This window comes from Oxyura jamaicensis, chromosome 1 (assembly GCF_011077185.1).
Source record: "Oxyura jamaicensis isolate SHBP4307 breed ruddy duck chromosome 1, BPBGC_Ojam_1.0, whole genome shotgun sequence".
Classification (NCBI taxonomy): domain Eukaryota; kingdom Metazoa; phylum Chordata; class Aves; order Anseriformes; family Anatidae; genus Oxyura; species Oxyura jamaicensis.
The window spans coordinates 46,269,112-46,289,610 of NC_048893.1; the positions used below are offsets into that span (position 1 = coordinate 46,269,112).

At 38.8% G+C, this 20,499-nt stretch overlaps 1 protein-coding gene across 4 annotated transcripts in view; it reads right to left on the minus strand.

Annotated features, from left to right (window-relative positions):
• Positions 1–20,499, minus strand: part of VEZT (vezatin, adherens junctions transmembrane protein) — a 63,692-nt gene that overhangs the window by 28,310 nt on the left and 14,883 nt on the right. For all 4 annotated transcript variants that reach the window (XM_035336992.1, XM_035336983.1, XM_035337005.1 and 1 more), the window contains exons 2-5: positions 15,183–15,317; positions 8,020–8,109; positions 5,430–5,605; positions 2,529–2,804 (exon numbers count right to left, since the gene is read on the minus strand). In XM_035336992.1, the coding sequence (XP_035192883.1) occupies positions 2,529–2,804; positions 5,430–5,605; positions 8,020–8,109; positions 15,183–15,317 (677 nt within the window). The remainder of the gene's footprint in view (positions 1–2,528; positions 2,805–5,429; positions 5,606–8,019; positions 8,110–15,182; positions 15,318–20,499) is intronic.

A 20,499-nucleotide genomic window follows, 5' to 3' on the forward strand; every position in this document is an offset into this window, starting at 1 on the left:
TATATTCAGGTGAATATACAATTTAAAAGAAACTATCACACTTACTTATTTGACTATACTTCAAAATAGCTCTAGAATTGTGAGAAATTGCCTAATCTGGAAATAAACTGAATTGTGAACTGCATAAACGTTAAATATGTCCATGCAACACTAAGCTGTAGATAAAGGAAAAAAATATTAGTTACGTCTGTTCATGTACAGTTTTGATGCCAAACCTATACCTGCAACGCTGAAAATAGTGGACAGTTCACCCTTTCTACCTGCTGGCACCATTTTTACTAGAACCAGCTCAGGAATGGACATCGTGTGGTCAGCAAGAGCGATGAATTGTTAGGGACTGGAGCCTGCTTCTGCTCTCACCTTGCTCAGATTGCTCAGGCAAAAGGAAAAGCATAGCATGTACCTGGAAAGATGAGTGTGTTGCTGCACTGATATCTGTTTTGTCTAGCCTATTTCCATCTTGACAAAGAGAGAGAGAAATAGAGAGGAAAAAATAGCTGTGGAAGACAGCATTGGGCTGAATCTGCAGACCTGGGCTTGCTACAGTATAGTTTAGCTAAGTATAGCTAGCCAAAATCTGGACTCTATATTATTTAACCTTCAGCTTCAGTATCTTTCCATTCATAACACAATTAATGTACCGTCCAGACTATGCTAAGCTAGCAGTATATTCAAACAGCAGCATACGTATCATGGAATGGGTGCTGTGCTACCTGGTTGAAAAACCCATTCTTTCAAAAATGTAAAACATACTCATTAACTTTTCAGGTGCAACCATTTCTACTGCCACAAGATTTTCCCTGAACAAGCATCAAGACTTTGACAAGGTTACCACTGGTGAACATACCAAACTGAGTTCTTCTAAGATTTATTGTAGCAAAATTCAGGAAAAGAAGAAAGGGGAGCTAGTTTTTTTGGATCATACATGAAGCATTTTGTCAAGCAAAGAACTTCATGGTGCTCTGTGCAGCAGCATCTCTTACATGTATGGATGCAGAAAAGGACACTCTGGAGTTCGAACTTCATTCAAACTAAAACAAACCCAAACCTCTATGACTGTGGCTTCTTCATACTGGACAATTATTCCAACGAGATTGCTGACACAGGCTGACTTCTCCCGCTCAAATCTTTTGAAAAGCTTGCCAGAGTTTTAAGTAAAGGGGCTGAGATCAAGCACTAGCTTAAAGACCAGTCTGTTTTTTGTTAATCTGTTATCTAAGATATGTAGTAAAAGAACAAGGAACCAGCAATTTTGACACTGACCACAAGTTCGTTTGCTTAAACTTAGGAAAAAAATCCAAATGTTTTCTCATCTGTATTTTGGACAAGCCCTAACAATAATTTCTTTTAAGAACCCATCTGCAGAGATAAGACTGCCTATTTCTTAACTATATGTTTCTTCAAAAAATAGAACAAAAAAAAAAACAAAGCTAGGCAGACTGAAGATGTGCTTATGCATTCCAAAGGGAGAATAAAACAAGTATGCTTCTACAAAACATACTGAAAGCATCTCAAGCTCGAAAATTAATTCTAAATGCAAAGTCTACAGTTTCAATCTTGCATGTATCAACATGTACCTGAGAACAGAGGAGCTGGTCTAGCAGGAACAAATAACTTCATGGTGCATGCAGGGGAACCTTTTACTGGTTTTAGAAACAAGTCAACTGGATTTTAGTTGCTGGCATTTCCCACCTCCTGTAACCTTATGTCTAACTGACACAGGTACATTTCTAGCAACAGGTTGCTACTACAGAAAAGGATAGCTGGCAATGAGAACAGGCTTGTTGGGCTTGGGATCATTGCACACACTGAACACGTGCTAATGTCCTTCCACACAGCAAATAACCAAAAATAACCCAAATAGTTAAATTACCCGAAGAGCTAAATAACTAGGAAAACTTTCATAACTTAAGTGGACAAGAGGCAAATTCAAGAGAAAATTAAGGTTCTAAACATCTTCACAATTGTATGCAAGAATGGAAAGATACTGCATTTTTTTTTTTTTTTTGAGGTGGGAAATGACCTCTGGATATTCTTTGCTGATTGCTGGTTCTCATTACTTCAGACTGTTATTTGATGACTTTCATGTCATCTTGTTTTCTAAAATAAGAACAATTACTTGCAGATCAGTTTATTTACAAGGATTTGGTCATTTAAAGCACAAAAAACCCTTAAGCAAACAGCCTCTAAAATGATCCCCCCAAATGGCTAATTAAATTGGTTAAAAGTACTTTTCTTCCTATAGTTCATTGCCAGCATTGCAGGAGACTCAAAGGCACAGATGCCCAGTTCAGATTTGTGACACTTAATTCTCCTTCAGGTTGCATAGTTTTAACAATGGGTAGTTAGAATTCATACTTTTATGTTGGTGAACATAACTGTAATTATACTATTTTATGCAAATGAAAAGTTTTCAGTAATATGCTTTTCAGCAATTTCACTTGTTCTGGGAGACAGTGCAGTGGGACTATTTTTAAACAACATATGGCTTGAATGGATCAATTCATTAAAGTGAAATGTAGACTCACAGGGTAAATCCTCTGGAAATTACTTCAGTCTCTTGAATGAGTCGTAAAGCTTTTCTCACGAGATTAGTAAAAGCTCGACTATTTGCCACTGTTTCTTCCAGCTGGACACAGTATTTTCGCAGGGACATTTGCAGCTTGGCTGTCTTCCATGTGCCCCACACTCGAAAGATTGCATATGCAAGCAGAACTAGTCCCCACGGTAGCCACGACGATTCCTTCCACCATGAAGGAAGCATAAGCAGTGCACTTACAAAGGCAAGCAACAGCGAGACATCCCTGCAAACAAAGAAAGTAATATCAGCTGTAGATTCCTGAGGCCAAACAGGTGGGAAGTACATGTAGGTTTCTTAAGCAAGCTGTAAACACCAAAAAAAAGCCAGCTTTTTGGTGGTAGGAGTAGAAGAATAATTTACCACTCTGAAAGGTCAGTTTTTCTTACACATATGACTTAAAAACAACCACACAACCAAAAAACTGATTACTCAGCATTATAAGCCAGGGTGGGTAGGAACAGGAATATCTGTATTTCTAGGTTCAAGAGTGCAGTAGGAAAGGGCACGTTTTTTTTGGTAACAAAACCCTGAAGTAACGAGCACCAGCTTTATTTTTTCCAGTTTCTGACTTATTTAACTTGGACACCAACAGACCACTAGTTTTTAACACGTTTTTATGAGATGGCTTGAATAATCATTTTAGAAGATTTGGCAGCTTTTGAAAATCCTTAAAAACCAGAGTGATTAGTATCTCATTTCAGTTATTTCTCAAGGACATTTTAAAATCCTCATAAGTCTGTTATTTTCACCTAGAAGAATTCTACAAAAATGTAACTCCTAGAATGTATGTTTCATATGTAGTATTATAGTTGCAGCTTTGTAAAATTATGACAGTGTTCACAGAGATGGATGGGATATGGGCTTAAAAGTGCATAAGGAAACTTTAATTTTTCCAGATTTTTTAAAAGAAAAAAATATTGTTTTTCTTCTCTCTGAAAGCTATGTGTTCTGTATATTTAGCTTTGGAAATATTCACAAGGAGCGTTTTACCATTTCTAAAAGAAAGCGTGATCCTTTGATTCCAGTTTCTGGACGGATCTGTAGTTGTATTTCAGTAAGCTTTGCAAGAGTTAACTCTCCAGGTCTACTGACAGGTTTCAGCAGAGGTCCAGGGTTAAAATATAACAAATATGTAACTAATTTTAAAAAGGGCACACAGAATCTGTAGCTTTGTTGGTAACTTTTGTTAGCTTCTTGTTGGTAACTCTGGAAAAAAAATCCCCCAAATGAAAGACTGGGAGGGGTTTAAGAGATCATTTTATTGATTTTCAGTTTCTGGTTAATCTAGATCATCAAGGACAGACTGAAGAAGAAAAAGAAGACTCCACACCCCACCTAGGTAGTTATTCCAGCTCATAAATATCCTCAGTGTTCGAAGGGTTTTCCCCTATCCAGTCTGAATCATGGGCAAATTAATCACATTATTTTTTCTAATATCCTTTCCTTTTCTGCACAGCATAAAAATTGATGGATCATCACTTTCTTAGCAACTACCTTCTGCCTTTCATAAGGCTGCTCCATCCCACCTCAATTTTCTCCATTTTGGCCAAACAATCCCAGATCCCTCAAATGTTTCCAAAAGGTTGCATTTTCTAAACTCGTGATTCCTGTTGTTCTGCTCTGGACTTTTTCTAAATTACCTACACCTTGCAAATTGTGGCATTCAAAAACAGATGGCTGCAGTCTAACACAAGACTTGGGGAAACAGAAAAGTAAAACACCCGGTATCCTGCATATAACAAGGACTCCGGAATGAGATTTGCCATTTTCTGAATAATTTGCTGACTGATCCAATTTATGCTCTGCAACAATGTGCAGATCTTTTTCTGAAGTAGTACTACCTACCCAATTATTCACCACTTTGTACTAGTTAATTTGATTTTTCCTGCCCAAGTGAAGTACTACACACTTGACTTTACTGACTTTTCTATTGACTTCAAGGTATTTCTGCAATTTCTCAAGCTACCTTTGAACTCCAATTTGCCAAAACACTTACAAATGTAATATCATCTGTAAGCTGAGCAACATTCAAAAATTTTGTAAGTGTTCTTTATAGTCTGAACAGTTAAAGAAACAATGAATAGTGTTAGGACAATCCACTAGATTTAAAGGTGATTTAAAAGTTCTTGTTTGACAGGGAACATCAATAATGACATAATACATCTTAATAATTCCATCTATTTTCCTAACATATGAATGAAAACATACCACTGGCCTGTGTCAGGAGAGATTGTTATCTACTGATTCCTACCTATTTCGGAGTGACTCTTTCAGACTACCCGTAATTATTGTTGTTTTTCAAATACAGGTGCTAGGTGGTTAGACATTGCTGCAGCTACTTCCTTCAGTATTCTAGGGTTAATTTGACCAGCCTCTTCTAGCCTGAATGCACTGTATTTAAATATTCTTTTGTCTGTTCTAGTTTTCTACAGCCATAGAAGTTAATTGCCCCCCATATAATTAAAGTGCTTTATAAAGACCACAGTGAAAAACACACTTTGCAATTCGGTCTACACAATCACGTCGCATTTTTCAAAATCATCACTGTATGGCTTTAGAAATAGATGAATTCATCCATGTTAGTTTGCCCTCACTGCAAGTTTGCAAGTATCCGTTTATGTTTATGTAGCTATCTCAGATTAAAACTCACTCTTTCAACAAAATGCCTGAGGCAAAAATATGCTTATCAATAAATGTGGGGACTAGTGGACTCAAAATCCTGAGGAAAAAAAAAAAAACAAAAACAGAAAAACATTTACTATATTGCTAAATTTTATGTAAAGAACATACAACATTTTTTTTTTCAGTTTAACAGTGAATACAGTTGTAAGTACTCTCTGTACAATACCAAATATTAGGAGTTGCTAGGGAGCGTAGTGTTGGAAGCCGTCCATTTTCCTGTTGCTTACACTGCCCTGCAGACAGGATACTCGGGTCAAGGAACTCAATCAGTTCCACATCCTCCTGCAGCAGAACTTCCTGTTGCAGGATGGTACGGAGTGTGTCAAATCGAAATCCAACATCCTTACCACAAATGGGCAGGAGAAAAAAGCAGGTGTTAGTAAAGAACATGCAAACTCTTAAAATTAAGTTATTAGAATAAGGAAAATACCCGGACTCTCCACACTTCACTGACAGCTATCTCTTCCTGAAGATTACAGAAATATTTCAGATTTATCAGTAGTAGACTCCTCATGTTTACTAAACATGTTAAAATTTAAAAATTCATTTACTACCTAACAATTCAGCCTTGCAGGGTATATCACACTGGTTTTGTGATTTTTGGTAAAATGCCAAACGTTATGCCCATACATTTGCAAAAGGAATTGAAAAGTACCATATGTATTGGAAAATCTTCAGTAAAACAGCAAACTTTCTTTTTTGTCATGACATAATTTAGGTCATTAGCAAAAACAAACAGAAATTATAAAGAGAGAGATTACAGATTAGTCAACAAAAAGTCACCTGTAGACATTTAATAACAGGGTCAGTGGGGACTCAAGCCCCCAACCAAAGCAGTGAGTCCTCTCCTGTAGGATTCTGCGACCCAAGAGAGCTCAATCTAAACATGAAACAGCGTGGGCCTCTGAAGACTTCACACTTACTGAACTTCAGGCAAACTTCAGGGAGTTACTTACTCATGGATCTGATACTATGATAAAGGTCTGCTATTTTTCCCCTACCATAATAGCTCTTCAAGGCAATATGCAGATCTTGAAGACAAATATATAAATTAGAGAAGGTCCCCTGAAATTTTAATTTGCATATTGCACCAAACTATAATTACAGAATACTTCAAGTTGAGAGTGTTCTAACAAAAGCACAAACTGAGAATGTCCATCTTTGCATCTAACTAGCCTGAAGGAGGGAGAGTATTTTTGTAAAACCCTCTAATAGAAGCTGTCAACAGAAGTTTGAAATTTCACAGTACAGAGATTATTTATGAAACTTTGCTCTAGCTAGTCAAATGTTTAATTCCATACATTGATGTTACTCCAGATAACTTGCATTCTACATTTACTAAAAAGCATTGTTTCAGGGCTGTGTTCAAGAGGAAACTCTGCCCTCCTCCAACACATCCTGTGTCATTTTGGTACCCTGCTATAGCATGCAGCAGGAGAAGTATGCTTTTCACGTTCTTCAGTTGTGTCTCCCTCTCAAGAAATTAAAGCTCAAAAAAGCTTTGAAGATAATACCTTTGATTCACAGAGAAACAGAGAGAAAGAAAAAAGACAACCCAAGATCAGTAATGATATGTTTCAGAGGAAATTTTGTCCTCTAGAAATAAGGGAGAAACAACAGCAATTGGACTCACTAGAACTCTCTTAGAAATGGAAACCCCTAACTTACCATATTGCTCACTTGCCAGCCCCCCAACTACATATAAAGGCATCATTCTTATTTCATAGTAGAAAAAAAATAAACTTCTAACTTTTAGGTTCTGGAACAGTCTAAAATGACATTTTCAAGCAAGACTAGGAACCTGAAACAGCTGGGTGCTAATTAAATCAGATCTTGACCAACCCCAGGCTAGAGAATGAATTGGCTAGAAAATGAATTGGCTAGAACGTGGTGCTGCATAGAACAAGTGTAAAGACAGCGTAAAACTATTTTTACCTACCTGGGGTAGAACTATCACCCTTCAGTTCTACCCCACACATGCTGCCTTGGGCTCTAAAAGTTCCTTGTATGTTCTAGGAGTAGGACAATAAAACTTTGGGTGAGACAGGTGGAGGTGGACACCCAATCTGATTCTGAACTGCTGAAGTGTGGGCATACAGGTAATGCAGAGACTGCTCTTGCCTCTTCCTCCAGGCAGACTGCTACAAAGATGTCACCTGCTGTTAATGCATAACAGTGTTTTGAAGCATTATAATGGTGCTGCCTTAGCTTGCTTTGCTTTTCCCAAATGTAAAAGCACTGTGGAAAGTGCAGACATAAAACATAACCGAGAATAGGTCCAGGGGTGGTAGAGCTACACAAGCAGGTGCTATGCCTGAGCTAACAAGGTGAAAGAGGTGGTGAAGCAACAATCAGATGAAGCTCTAGAGCCTTCTGTCTTGAGCTGTGTCTGCAAGTCACTGGACCACCACTTGGCAACTTTCTGTCTCTGCAGTGCACTCCAGTGAATGGGGTAGATACAATATAGATTAACTCCTTTTAGCTTTCAAGAATTTCTTTAATTTCTCATAATCTTTTCCATGTTTTGAATATCTTCAAGCTGATGACTAATATTTTTTCTTTTTGGACTGTGACCAACTTGCCTAGCACCCTGACTCTGAAAACTAGAATCATTATTACCAAAAGAGAAAGTAAAACACTTAAAACATAAAACAAAAGAGACCAAAGATAGTGCTTGGAGGACATGGTACAAAGGAGGTGAAGACCTGTGGATTAGAAAAGAAAATTAAAAAAATAAAAAAAAAGTAATGACTTACCAGTCGGTGAAGGATGTCATCATCTTTCTTATATTGTGGAAAAGGAAACCAACTTCTGAAGAATTCAACTAGTTTTGACAGGATGCCTTGCTGAAGGGAACAGAAATTATTTCATTAAAAAAAAAAAAAAAGAAAAAAAATAAAGAACAGACAGACAATTCCTCTATTTGTGCATCTGCTTTCCTTGTTAATTCAAACACACGTACCTGTAAGGAAGTTTCTCTTATTCTATTTGGCCTAACTTCAGAGTATGCTAAGGGAACATCTGCTTCCGCTCCGTTTGCCTGTACACAAGGCCGTGAAATAAAGCTTAGTTAACCCCACCTATTCAGAGTGTGATGGATTGTTATGCTATACTGTTAAAAATAAATACAGCTTGAATTTGTTTGATCTCCGGTTGGCAGCTACTGCATCAATGTGAAAGATTTTATCTCTTCTTAAGCAGCGAAGTTAAATGGCTGACAGAGACTGAACAGAAGGAAAAGACTGGGAGAGGAACAACCTCTCCTTGGAGGACCACCATAGCTCAAGGACAAGACTCTGAAGGACGAGTGAACAGAGGCAGGAAAGAGTGATGGTAGGAACAGGAACTGTGTCAGAAACATGCTGTCACAGCAGCACTTGCGATCAGGTACTTCTCTCTCCACACTGCTTCCTATGCAACCTAAATCCATACTTTGATCTGAGCTGTAAACCTAACTTTGAACATCGCTAATTAGAGGGGCTTGCTGTCATCACACATTTTACTCACATATCCTCCTAAAAGACGATGCATGAAAGATCATAATTAAGTAGAAGCATGATTTGCTTCACTCTGCAGTCATTTCCTGAAAAAGGCAGAGTTTCTGACAGACATTGTATAGCTACTTTCCTCAGACTGAATTGACGGGAAGTATTTTTCAAATGATTTACTTACATCTATTTCATGAATTCTGGGGCTCTACCTCTTAATCTTCAAACTTCTGAGACACATTACCATTAATTGAAATATATACCTTAATGTATAAAGGATGTTTACATTGAATCATCTTCTTCCTTTTCTCTCACTCTCCTTTTCAAGAAAAAGAAGTGTAAAACTGAAATTTACTACATACAGATGGTCACTCTTCCCCTGAGGAACTGTCACTGAGCTTCTGAGGTCTGGGATTCCAGGTACAAACCTGTTCCAATACAAGCTACAGAAACGCTCCTTTGCTTCTCAAAGCTGTTTGGGAAGAGCAGCACAGACTTCTCCAATAGGCTCCTAACTCTATGGTTGGAAATGGAAGAATAAAATCAAACACAAGTATTGAGCTATGTGGTTAGCCCTGTGATTTAGTTAGACGAGCAACTGGAGGCAGGACAGCCAGACCGATCAGTGTAACAGCCCTTTGAGAGGCTGCATGACTGAAGCTTGATGCAGAGAGTCGGGGCAGAAGGGCTTTGAGTAACACCAGAAATTGTCCTTCTCTAAAGCCTTTATGCTTCACAGAGCATTAGGTAACCCAACTCAAGTTTTTCTTTGCATATGTTTCATCTTTCTGTAAACAATTAGAGTTGCAGACCTATGCCAATCTGATAACATGGGCCCAATAATGATACTTCTTCCCAGTACACAGGTGTCACTGTGGATTGTTAAGAGGGGCTATTCCAGCAATCCACACTTTTCAGCCTACAGAATAATACGGATGAGGTTGTGAAGTATGTTAGAGAGTACACTTTCACGTGCAATATTGGATAAGCTATCAAAAAATAAGAGGGCCTGTTTCTATACTAATTTCTATCACTACTATCAGTAGTGCTTGTAAAAGCAAGATTCAACCCTGCTGTATGGGCAAAGATTCTGAAGTTGCTCAAGGGCACTGACATCTGAAGAGGAGAAGGGTGTCACAAACTGCAGCAGTAGATTATCTTCCAAGGAAGAGCTTCTTGTAAAGTGGTGCAAAATAAAATTATCTGATTATACTTTGTGGAAAAATGAGATGAAATAAACAAAAGTCCTTGCCCTAGGACTTGCCCAAAGTATCTGTCTCAGTACAGTGAAGTGTAAAAGAAGTTGACCATTTACTATTTACAATGATGCCTCTTAGAGCCTATAATTTTCAACTGCTTAGGCTTCTCAAGTTCTTTAGTTTTTATCATAAGAATTTAGATCTACACCAAAGAGTTTTCAGCTGCTACCAGCTGACTAAACCTGATTATGTAAGTACTGAAAAAAAGGCAGACTAATGTGCTATATAAGTAATTGTTCGGTTTATTTGCCATGTTTTCATTTCAAAATAAAAATATGAGCTTGCATAAATGCTCACCAGGCATGTCAGTGCTTGAAAACACAAAACAAGACAACCCACTGTCTTGGGCTGTGACCCAGCAGAGTGCAGTAACACATTCTATTATTCAGATCCTTGGGATAGTGTCTCACAGTCTGCACTCCCATTGGGAGTGTTACTGACAAGTAAAACAACTTTCATCAACACGCAAGTTGAGTCATGTTGCCAGTGCTTCTGGAGTATCATTTTTACGATTTTAGAACACAAGTCAGTCAAATGATTCCTCTTAATAAGCTTGCTAAATAACTATAATTATTATATTTAATTATAATTATAATAATTATTAATTAACAGAATTAAGCTTAATAATGAAGATATATAATGCCTAACATTAATAAAAAATAGCATAGGACACAAACATTTTAGGTACATTCATTTGAACCTAGAATTAAATTCTTAAGAATGTTTCTCTTCTGCACAGGTTGAACTTGAAATGGCAAATTAGCAGGTATCTGAAATACCATCAGTCACAAGGGCACATTTCAATTCTGTGCACTTCAGAAAGATGATAGTACTAAGCATTACTGAGGATAGCCTCAGCACAATCCTAAGTATCTGCCTTCAGCACCGGTCTTGTTCTAGTGATGAATTATTATCACATCTGAGCTGGGATAAGGTGTGACAGCAAAACCCATGTAGACACTCAGATATGCACAGCAGCCTAGGAAAATGAGGGAGCAAGGAAAAATATAAATGTGAAGAAATAAATTCCTTAAAGATCAAGCAGAATTACCCAAATAATTCTGGATTTAATTCCAGAAAACAGGTCTAGGAGCTCTTTCAAACAGTACCCTTGAGTATCAAGTCCTCATGAGATCAGAACGTTAGCTGTAACTTTGTCCAGAGATGGGTAGAGCTAGGAGCACTGAACCTATAATTACCATGCTAAATCACATCTATACTCCTTCAACCCTCAGCACACAATCCTGAAGTACCTCTTTTCAGCTTTTCTGCTCAATGTTCATTAAGACCATGCTCTCATTAAGAACACAGAACAAGACAAAAACAACCAACCAAACAAAAAACTAATTAAGATGTGCTTCAAGTTCAGCTGATGCCTTTATCGTTCATTAAGCCTGAACAACACGCTCTGCTTTGCCGGAGAGCAAAACACAGCAGCGATATTTGTAGTTCCTAGGAACCTCTTTATCTTCCAGATTTGTTTTTCCACTCCACAAAGATCCCATGCTAGATCTTTGCCTTGCCAAAATACGTCACCAGATTGTATCTGCACAGGGTTCCTACTTGACTGAATATAAGAGGAGTAAACAACTGCAACTCAAAGACAAAGCTATAGTGCAGCTTTTCTAATATGAGTCTTCCACTATAACCCAGCTGACAGCCTAGAAAAAAAAAATATTTTACTTTTCTATTCAGGAACATATCTGTCTCCTCTACTAGCCAGAGCAAATCCTGTATCTAGTAGAATGGGATGAAATTGGAGAAATAAAGCAGAATCGGATGCTGCCCTTAAAGAGCTAACCAACCACCTTTTTTTTTTTTTTTTTAAAAAAAAAAAAAAAAAAAAAAAAAAAAAAAAAGAGTATTGTTTCAGAAGCCAGGTTCCTCCGGATCCAACAGAAAACTTAGAGTGGTAGATGGACCACAATAACACAAGAAAGCTAAAACTCGCTTTGTAAAATGCAGTCCAGACCAGGTGCATAAACATTAAAAAATCTTTTAAATTAATGAAGTGTTTGAGGCATTTGTAAACTTACTCTTCAAAACAGAAAGGAAACGATACATACGTACTAGGCATCACTCAACATGGATCATCATCTACTCCCTGTGATTATGTTATTTGCATTACACTAAGCCTCAGCTAAGATCATTTTACATTAGGACTGTGGGTAGGTACATAGTCAGAACTTGGAAACCATTTGTTTCCCAGACATTTTATAATTTCAGTAAACTAGATCAGCAAGGGGTGAGAGAAGGGAAGTGATAATAGTCCAATGTGAAAATGAGGAAATGATTGCATGGGAATTTAAAAGATTTGCCTATACCTCATACAGAAGTTTTAACAAAGTCTCAGATCCTCCTTAATCCAGTCTACTTCTTTAAACATGTGGCCAGCTGCCTCTCCCCCATGCTCTTTCCTTTTGAGATACCTTACCAAAATGGGATACACAGAAATCAAAGGACAAAACCAGACTTTCTGACATTAGGTTACAAAAGAAAAGTGTTAATGTTCCTCAACTACTACTTGATCAGCAGCAGGAAGAACCAATGACATTTTCTGACTACAAACAGGTTTTTGACTTACACACAGGTTTCTTCCTTTTTCCCACCCCATATCCTTGTCTAGACTGAGATGAGACAGTGTGAATGTCATGCTGCTGTTTGTAAGACTTGCAGCCCATTTTCACACACCCTCTGTTGACGCAATAGCAGAGGACTTCCTCCCAAAGCAATAAAATTAACGGCAAGATGCTTGAGAGGAATGGAAGGGGAAATACAGAATACTTATGACTTTTAAAAGCAGTATATCTTCATGCTTTTAAGGTTCTTATCCCCACAGCACTTTCATATTAAACTCAGTAGAAATTATATACGTGAACACAGCATCATACTGCTTTACTGACTTCCACAAAAGTGAATAGGCAAAATAAAGTAATACGGCTAATAGATGTACTCCAGGTACCACTTCGTGGTAATGAACAGATAATCCATCAATGAAATTTGTCACCCTAATTCTCAATTAACAGCTGTTCAATTAAAGACTTCCTGGACTAAGCCAGAATAGGTATGTTCAATGTCAATGTACCACAAAACTGCCAATAGCTTTAAAGGGAAAATATATTTTTAGTTGTTTTCTTGAGGGTTGTGGTGACTGCCAGCGGACAATTCTGAAAAGTAAAGGTAGTGGACATATAATTTCCAGGAATTCTTTTCAAGCTAGTTTAAATCAAATTTTGAGTTTAAGTCTGAATTAAATTCAGCCTTGCCCATTGAACACTGATAGAAGGAACCATTATTACTAATGTACTAGATATCCACATCAGTAGTAATTAGAAGTCAATTTATTCATTAAATTAAAAAAAATAATCTTACATTAGTGAAACCATTCAATGAAGTGTGGAGACTCTGCAAGAATCATCCCCTTCCCAGCTCCAGTTCACAGGCTAGACAGCGGTACTCACTGGTCTGCTCAATGGATTGTGCACCCTGTATCTCACCTAAATGGACATCCTTCATCAGAAAATGGGGCACAAAAGAAGGGAGATGTGGTACACCTCCACAGGGCTACAAGTCTTAGAAACTGGGTTTCAAGGCTGTGAAGCAAAGCACATAGTATACCTGTCCCATCGGGAAAACGCAAACATATCACAACCAATCTATGAAGAAAGACTCCAACAGGACTGAAGACCAAAACATTTCCTGTTTTATTACCCTGCCGTTTCAGAATAATGAGTGTGTGAGGAAGGTTATACAGTCTATGCAGACAGTAGTAAAATGGATATCATTATACAAAAATATTATACACCAACACTTCTCAGAATACCGCTAGATAAATCAGCTTCACACTGCAACTTCTAAATTTCCACTTCAAAGACTCTATATGCCACTCCTTGTGAGTATGCCATACTTTTATAAACAGTTTGATAACTATACATTCTTTCCCCGGATCAGGAAAAAAAAACATTATCCACAAGCTACAGTAAATGGTGGTGTGAGGGCAGAAAGAAATGCTAATTCTTCAGAGACATCATCAAATCAGCCCACAAATGCTTGTTTTGGGCTCTTACCCAAGAGGTACTGCTCAACACATCCCTAGCCTGGAGTTGCCAGGAAAGAGCACAGAGCCTCTTTTTATCCTCCCAGCTTAGCATCTAACTAGAGCACATCCACTGAGAAATGAATTCTACACCGTGGAAGAAAAAGAGGTAGGCAGCAAATAAGTGCTCTTAGCATGCTCCACCTAGTTGCTAAGGAGAAGACATATTGACTACTGGATTTTCTAAAACTTCCCCTTTTAGAGCCAGCAAAGAGATTCCTACATCAGGTGCTTCAGAAGAGGAATTCCCTCACCCACACTACTCCTCGGCTGAGTCACACAACCTATATACTATCTGTGTGTAGACTATAGTAGGTGTTAAGTGAACAAATTAATGCTATAAAAACTATTCTATAGCATTACTATATTTTAGTAGCCACCAAGCTCTTAAATCTCAAGCACCCTTTTAATACAAAAAAATATTATAAAAATTCACAAGCCTTTACTTAAAATAACAGAAATAAGAAGTCTGAGCTAATGAATCAGCTGAGCCTTGTCAGCTGTTACTGTTACAAAATTACTATAACTACAATTCTACTCTCTTGTTCAGATTGGTTACTGTATTTATACTTCCCAGAAATAATCTTCCTTATTTTTTTGTCACTTATTAAGTGATATTTAGGAAGTGAATGTCTGAGGAGGGCTAACAATTCTATAAATATCTTGTTCCAGAAGATTACAGGTTTTGTTCACAGAATGTAATGCTAAGCTTATAGTTACAATATCCAGTAAATACAGTTACTTACAACTCTTAAAAAAATCACTATCAAAATGTTGTTTCCTCAGCTCTCATAGAAGCAAAGAAACACTTCAACTATACTGGAAGACCATACATATCCAAACATACTTGTAGACAACACATGACAACACTGTAATAGTTAAATTATTATTATTATTATTATCACCATCATCATCATCATTAATAATAATTATTATTGCAGTAAAATTTTCACCGTTATCCCATTATTATCATTAGAGCAAGAGTTTTACCTTTACCCCATCCACTTTTGCCTCCTGACAAAGCAATGCAGTTCTCTTCTGAGAAGATAAATGCTAAGGAGCAGCAGAATACTCACTTTCTGGGCAACGTGCACAGTCCGCTCTTTCTGGCCTTCCTCTACTGCACATTGCTTTGCCTTCTGCGACACAGAGGAACATACTTCAAAATCTGTGTGTCCCAAATCCTGCAGATACTGGTAGAGTGGTGAATTCTGAAAGAAAGTTAAAAAAAGAAAAAATTGAAATAAAAATAAAAATAAAAACAAGCAGACAAATAAACAAAAACACAAAGACAAAAACCAAGGGTAAATGACATTCCCTATTTACCACAGAACATGACTACAGGATGCTGAAGCACAATCAAATCACTTGATCAGCAATGGGGTATGCAACAGGAAAAAAAGAACATAGTATCACAGTAACAGCAAAGAAGCCAAATTTTTGCTTTAAATATCTTTCAAGTTTTATCTTAACCATAACAAAAGAGTTGTAAGAGATTCAATATATGATACTGTGATGAGAAATAAGTATGCAACTAACCAGCTTTTCCTACAGTAATATATTTTCCAGGTTACCTGATGTTTTTTTTTAGCTTATAACTTACATGTAAGCAATAAATAAACCAAGTATTTGGCAATATTTTTAGTATATATTTTAAAACATTTTTGAGTGACTCCAAAACACTCGATGACACCAGTTTCCTAAAGTTTATAAAAGTTGAATACTTTGTACAGCTTCTAGTGAAAAAAAACTTTACAACTAGAGCAATTCAATAAAGCCTAGTATAGCCTGATGAGGGACCTATGGAGTGCTTTACAGAAATGAGAAAGTAAACCAGAAAATGGCTTCTGCTCTATTTGAGGTCAACATTAGCACTTTTGACAGCCAACTCTCACAGTTATCAAAATTAATTAATTAATTAATTAATTAAACTAAATATGAACAAAACTAAAACCAACTTCTTAAAGTTCCTGGCAAGCTACTAATTCAGAAAGGGTCCTTAATGAAACTTCTTAGAGAAAGCAGGAGATTCTGATTGCCATGACATGGATTTTTACATTTTTAGATATTTATCTACCTAGGCTTTTGAATTTTCTTTCCATCCCTATCAGATGTCTAGATTTACTTAACCGTTATTTGCTGACATTCATATGTACAGCAATATCTGTGACAGAATTGGCAGAAAGGATATTTACGCTAAATCTAGCAATCTAGTTCTACCCAGGAGATATAAAAGGACTTTATTGACTTTTTTTTTTTTTTTCAAGAAAACCTTTCAGTAATCAGTCTTAGATAGCCTAGTTAGTTAGGAATTACTTTTTATCTCTGAAAAAAACTTTATCAATGCCCCACACTAGTATGCAAACACCAGAGAACTGCACAGGAGGAACATGAATATTTTAAGAATTATAATTTACTAACAGTGAGAAAACAAAAATACTTAAAGCTAAGAAAGGAAAAGGTTTATAATAACAAGCACACAATTGTGGAGGTTTGCAGAAACACTGACCAATAGTACACCAACTACAAAGCGTTACATTAGCTATCATTAACTCATCGATGTGAGTTGTGAAAAAGGCATCTACCATGACCGTGTACCAGCATGGCCAAGTCTCAAGTGACTGCCTGCCATACAGTAAGATTTTGAAGCAATTGTTGATTCTAGCTTAACAAATGGATTTGTTACTGTTAAGGTTGTTATTATTATTATTATTATTTAATCCTATCAACAATGTGTTCTTTGGATCGCTCTTGCCTATCTAAAGCGTGCAAATGCAGACTTTGCATGCTCCCCGTGCATAACTAACTCATAACAGATTCAGAGTCCACTCATTACCTGAAACTCAAACATTCATGCCAACTCACAGCTCTGTCCAGACAGTCCCCTCACCCACAATGACAATGATTGTGCAAAGCACTATGCTACATTAATGACTCATTTCCTTGTGGGAATTTTTCCAGTGTGACACCACCATCCTATCTTTTTCCCAAGGGTCCTTCCTCAATGGTCAAATACTTTCTCAAATGCATAATTAAACAATGCACCCAGACTGAACAATGCAATGCGCTGGACTGGCTGTAGGGACGCTACGTTTCTCTGTAAGTAGAACCTGTCTCTTTATCAGAATTACTAAAGAAAAATGAGAACAGAAACATAATAGGCTAGAACACTTCTTTTATTTACACCAAAGGCACAATGGTTTGTATCAGGAACAATGTAGCCAGCAGGACCAAGGAGGTGATCATCCCCCTGTACTCAGCTCTGGTGAGGCCACACCTCAAGTACTGTGTTCAGCTTTGGGCCCCTCACTACAAGAAGGACGGCGAGGCCCTTGAGTGTGTCCAGAGAAGGGCTACGAAGCTGGTGAAGGGCCTGGAACACAAGTCCTGTGAGGAGTGGCTGAAGGAACTGGGGTTGTTTAGTCTGGGGATGAGGAGGCTCAGGGGAGACCTTACTGCTCTCTACAACCACCTGAAAGGAAGGTGTGGGGAGCTGGGGGTCGGCATCTTCTTGTAGATAACTAGTGATAGAACTAGAGGGAATGGCCTCAAGTTGCACCAGAGGAGGTTTAGGTTGGAAATAGGGGACATTTCTTCTCAGAAACAGCAGTTAGGCATGGGGATGGGTTGCCCAGGGATGTGGTGGAGTCACTGTCCCTGGGGGTGTTCAAGGAAAGGTTGGACGTGGTGCTTAGGGACATGGTTTAGTGGGTGACATTGGTGGTAGGGGGATGATTGAACCAGATGATCTTGGAGGTATTTTCCAACCTTAATTATTCAGCAAGTGTTACATTACCTCAATAACTTCAGGACAAATCCTGAAGCTGAATGGACATGCATAACCATGTCTTCTTAAAATGGTCTCCATACAGAAGCTGTATACTGCCAGCACACCTGAACTACTCAAACCTGCACACACAGATGGCTCTTGAAGTAACATGGAGGTTTCAGACAGAACCAGACCAAATTTTCACAGTTTAGACAAAGGTGTTTAGACAAAACTCTGGGGAATTACAGGCCTGTCAGCCTGACCTTGGTAACAGCAGCACACAGCACATACAGGACAACTGAGAGATCAGAAGCAACCAGCACAGGTTTATGAAGGGCAGGTTGCGTCTGACTAATCCGATCTCCTTCTATGACAAGATGACCCACTGAGTAGATGAAGGAAAAGCTGTGGATGTTGTCTGCCTTGATTTTAGTGTTTGACACCATCTCCCAGACTATTCTCCCCCAAGAAACTGCTGCTAGTGTCTTGGACAGGTGTATTGTTCACTGTCTGGATGGCTGAGCTCAAAGACTCATAGTGAATGGAGTTCACCCCCATTAACCCCATTCAACTGGCTGGTCACCAGTGGAACTCCCCTTGGCTTCCCACAGGCTCAGTCTTGGGGCCAATTCTGTTTAACACATTTATCAGTGATCTGCATGAGGGGATCAAGTGCACTCTCAGTAAGCTTGCAGGTGATTTCAAGTTGGGTGGTACTGTTGATCTGCTTGAGGGCAGGAAGGCTTTGCAGAGGGATCTGGATAGGCTGGATTGATGGCCAAGGCCAATCCCATGACATTCAACAAGGCCACGTGTCAGGTGCTGTGCCTGGGTAGTAACACTCCCATGCAGTGATATAGGCTTGGGGAAGAGTGGCTGGGAAGTTGCTGGGAAGAAAAGCACCAGGAGGTGCGGGTCAACAGCCAGCTGAACATGAGCAGCGTGCCCAGGTGACCCAGGTGGCCCAGAAGGCCAACGGCATCAAGCCTGCATCAGAAGCAGTGTGGCCAGCAGGACTAGGGAAGTGGTTGTCCTCTTGTATGTGGCTCTGGTGTCGCTGCACCTTGAATAGCGTGTTTGGTTTTGGGCCCCTCACTACAAGAAGGATATTGAGTTCCTTGAGTGGGTACAGAGCAATAAAGCTGGTGAAGGGACTAGAAACTTATATTTATGAGGAGCAACTGAGGGAACTGGGAGTGTTTAGTCTGAAGGAGGCTGAAGGGAATTCTCATCACCTACAACTACCTGAAAGGAGGTTTTAGTAAGGAGGGCATCAGCCTCTTTTCTCATGTGACAACTGATAGAATGAGAGCAAACAGTCTCCAGTTGCACCAGGGGACGTTTGGATTGGACATGAGGAAGAATTTCTTCATGGAGAGGGTGGTCAAACATTGGAACGGGCTGTCCAGGGAGGTGTTGGACTTGTCATCCCTGGAGGTATTTAAGAAATGCGTGGACATGGCACTGAGGGACAGGGAGGATCAGGTTGATAGTTGGACTTGATGATCTTTAAGGTCTTTTCCAACCTATACAATTCTATGAAAACAGTGGATGAACACAGAATATTTTATTCAAAATCATAGTTTTGAAGCTCGCTCCAGGCAGGACTCCAAGGAAATTGCATCCAGGCTCCTGGCAGATCTGTCCAATGGGTAGAACATCTCCATGTCCTAACGGCGGGACACAGCTATATCCCTTTATCTATCCAGGAGCTGGAGACCTCTGCTTCCCCCAGCTCAGTTACATGGACATTAGCATTTCCTTGTTACAGCTAGTAGAGATGAGACCAGAAAACCAACTTCACCACTGCGTGACCTAAGCAGCTTCTTCTGTGATGGTGTGATGTGGTGTTTTAACCCTGCTGGGCAGTGAAACTCCACCACAGCCACTCTCTAATTCCCTCTCCTCAAAGAAAATGAGGAAGAAAATACAATGGAAAGGGCTCAAGGGTTGTGATAAGGACAGGGAGATCACTCAGCAACTAACGTCATGGGCAAAACAGACTAAGCACAGGGAGATTAAAATAATTTACTGCCTATTACTAGCACACCAGAACAGTGAGAAACTTAAAGCAAACTGAAAACACTTTCTCCCCATCTACCTTCTTCTACCTCCTCCCCCTGAGCAGTGCAGGGGAATTGGGGCTGCAGTCAGTCCCTAACCCTTCATGGTCACTCTCTGCCCCTGCTCCATGTGGGGTCTCTCCCATGGGATGCCATCCTTCCCTAACTGATCCTTGGGGGGCTTCCCACAGAGAGCAGCTCTTTAAAACTGCTCTCTGATCTGACACAGGGCAGCTTCTGGACTCTTCTCACAAAAGCCACCCTTGCACTCCCCCTGCTACCAAACCCTTGCCACATAAACCCAATACAGATGGGAAGTTCAAAACAAATTTGTATTAACTTGAATACAAACAAAATGTTTTAAGGCTCTTTCACCTTAATAACCTGGAAATCCTGCTTTTTTCTGTCTCCAGTTATGACAATTATCTTGTTACACGTACTTGTTACAAGCATAACCAATCATCTTGATCATACTTGTCACAAGCAAGACACCTGAATATTCTTTTATTTATTGCTACTCACCTAAATACAGACAGCTCTCAGATTAACTCAAATATACCA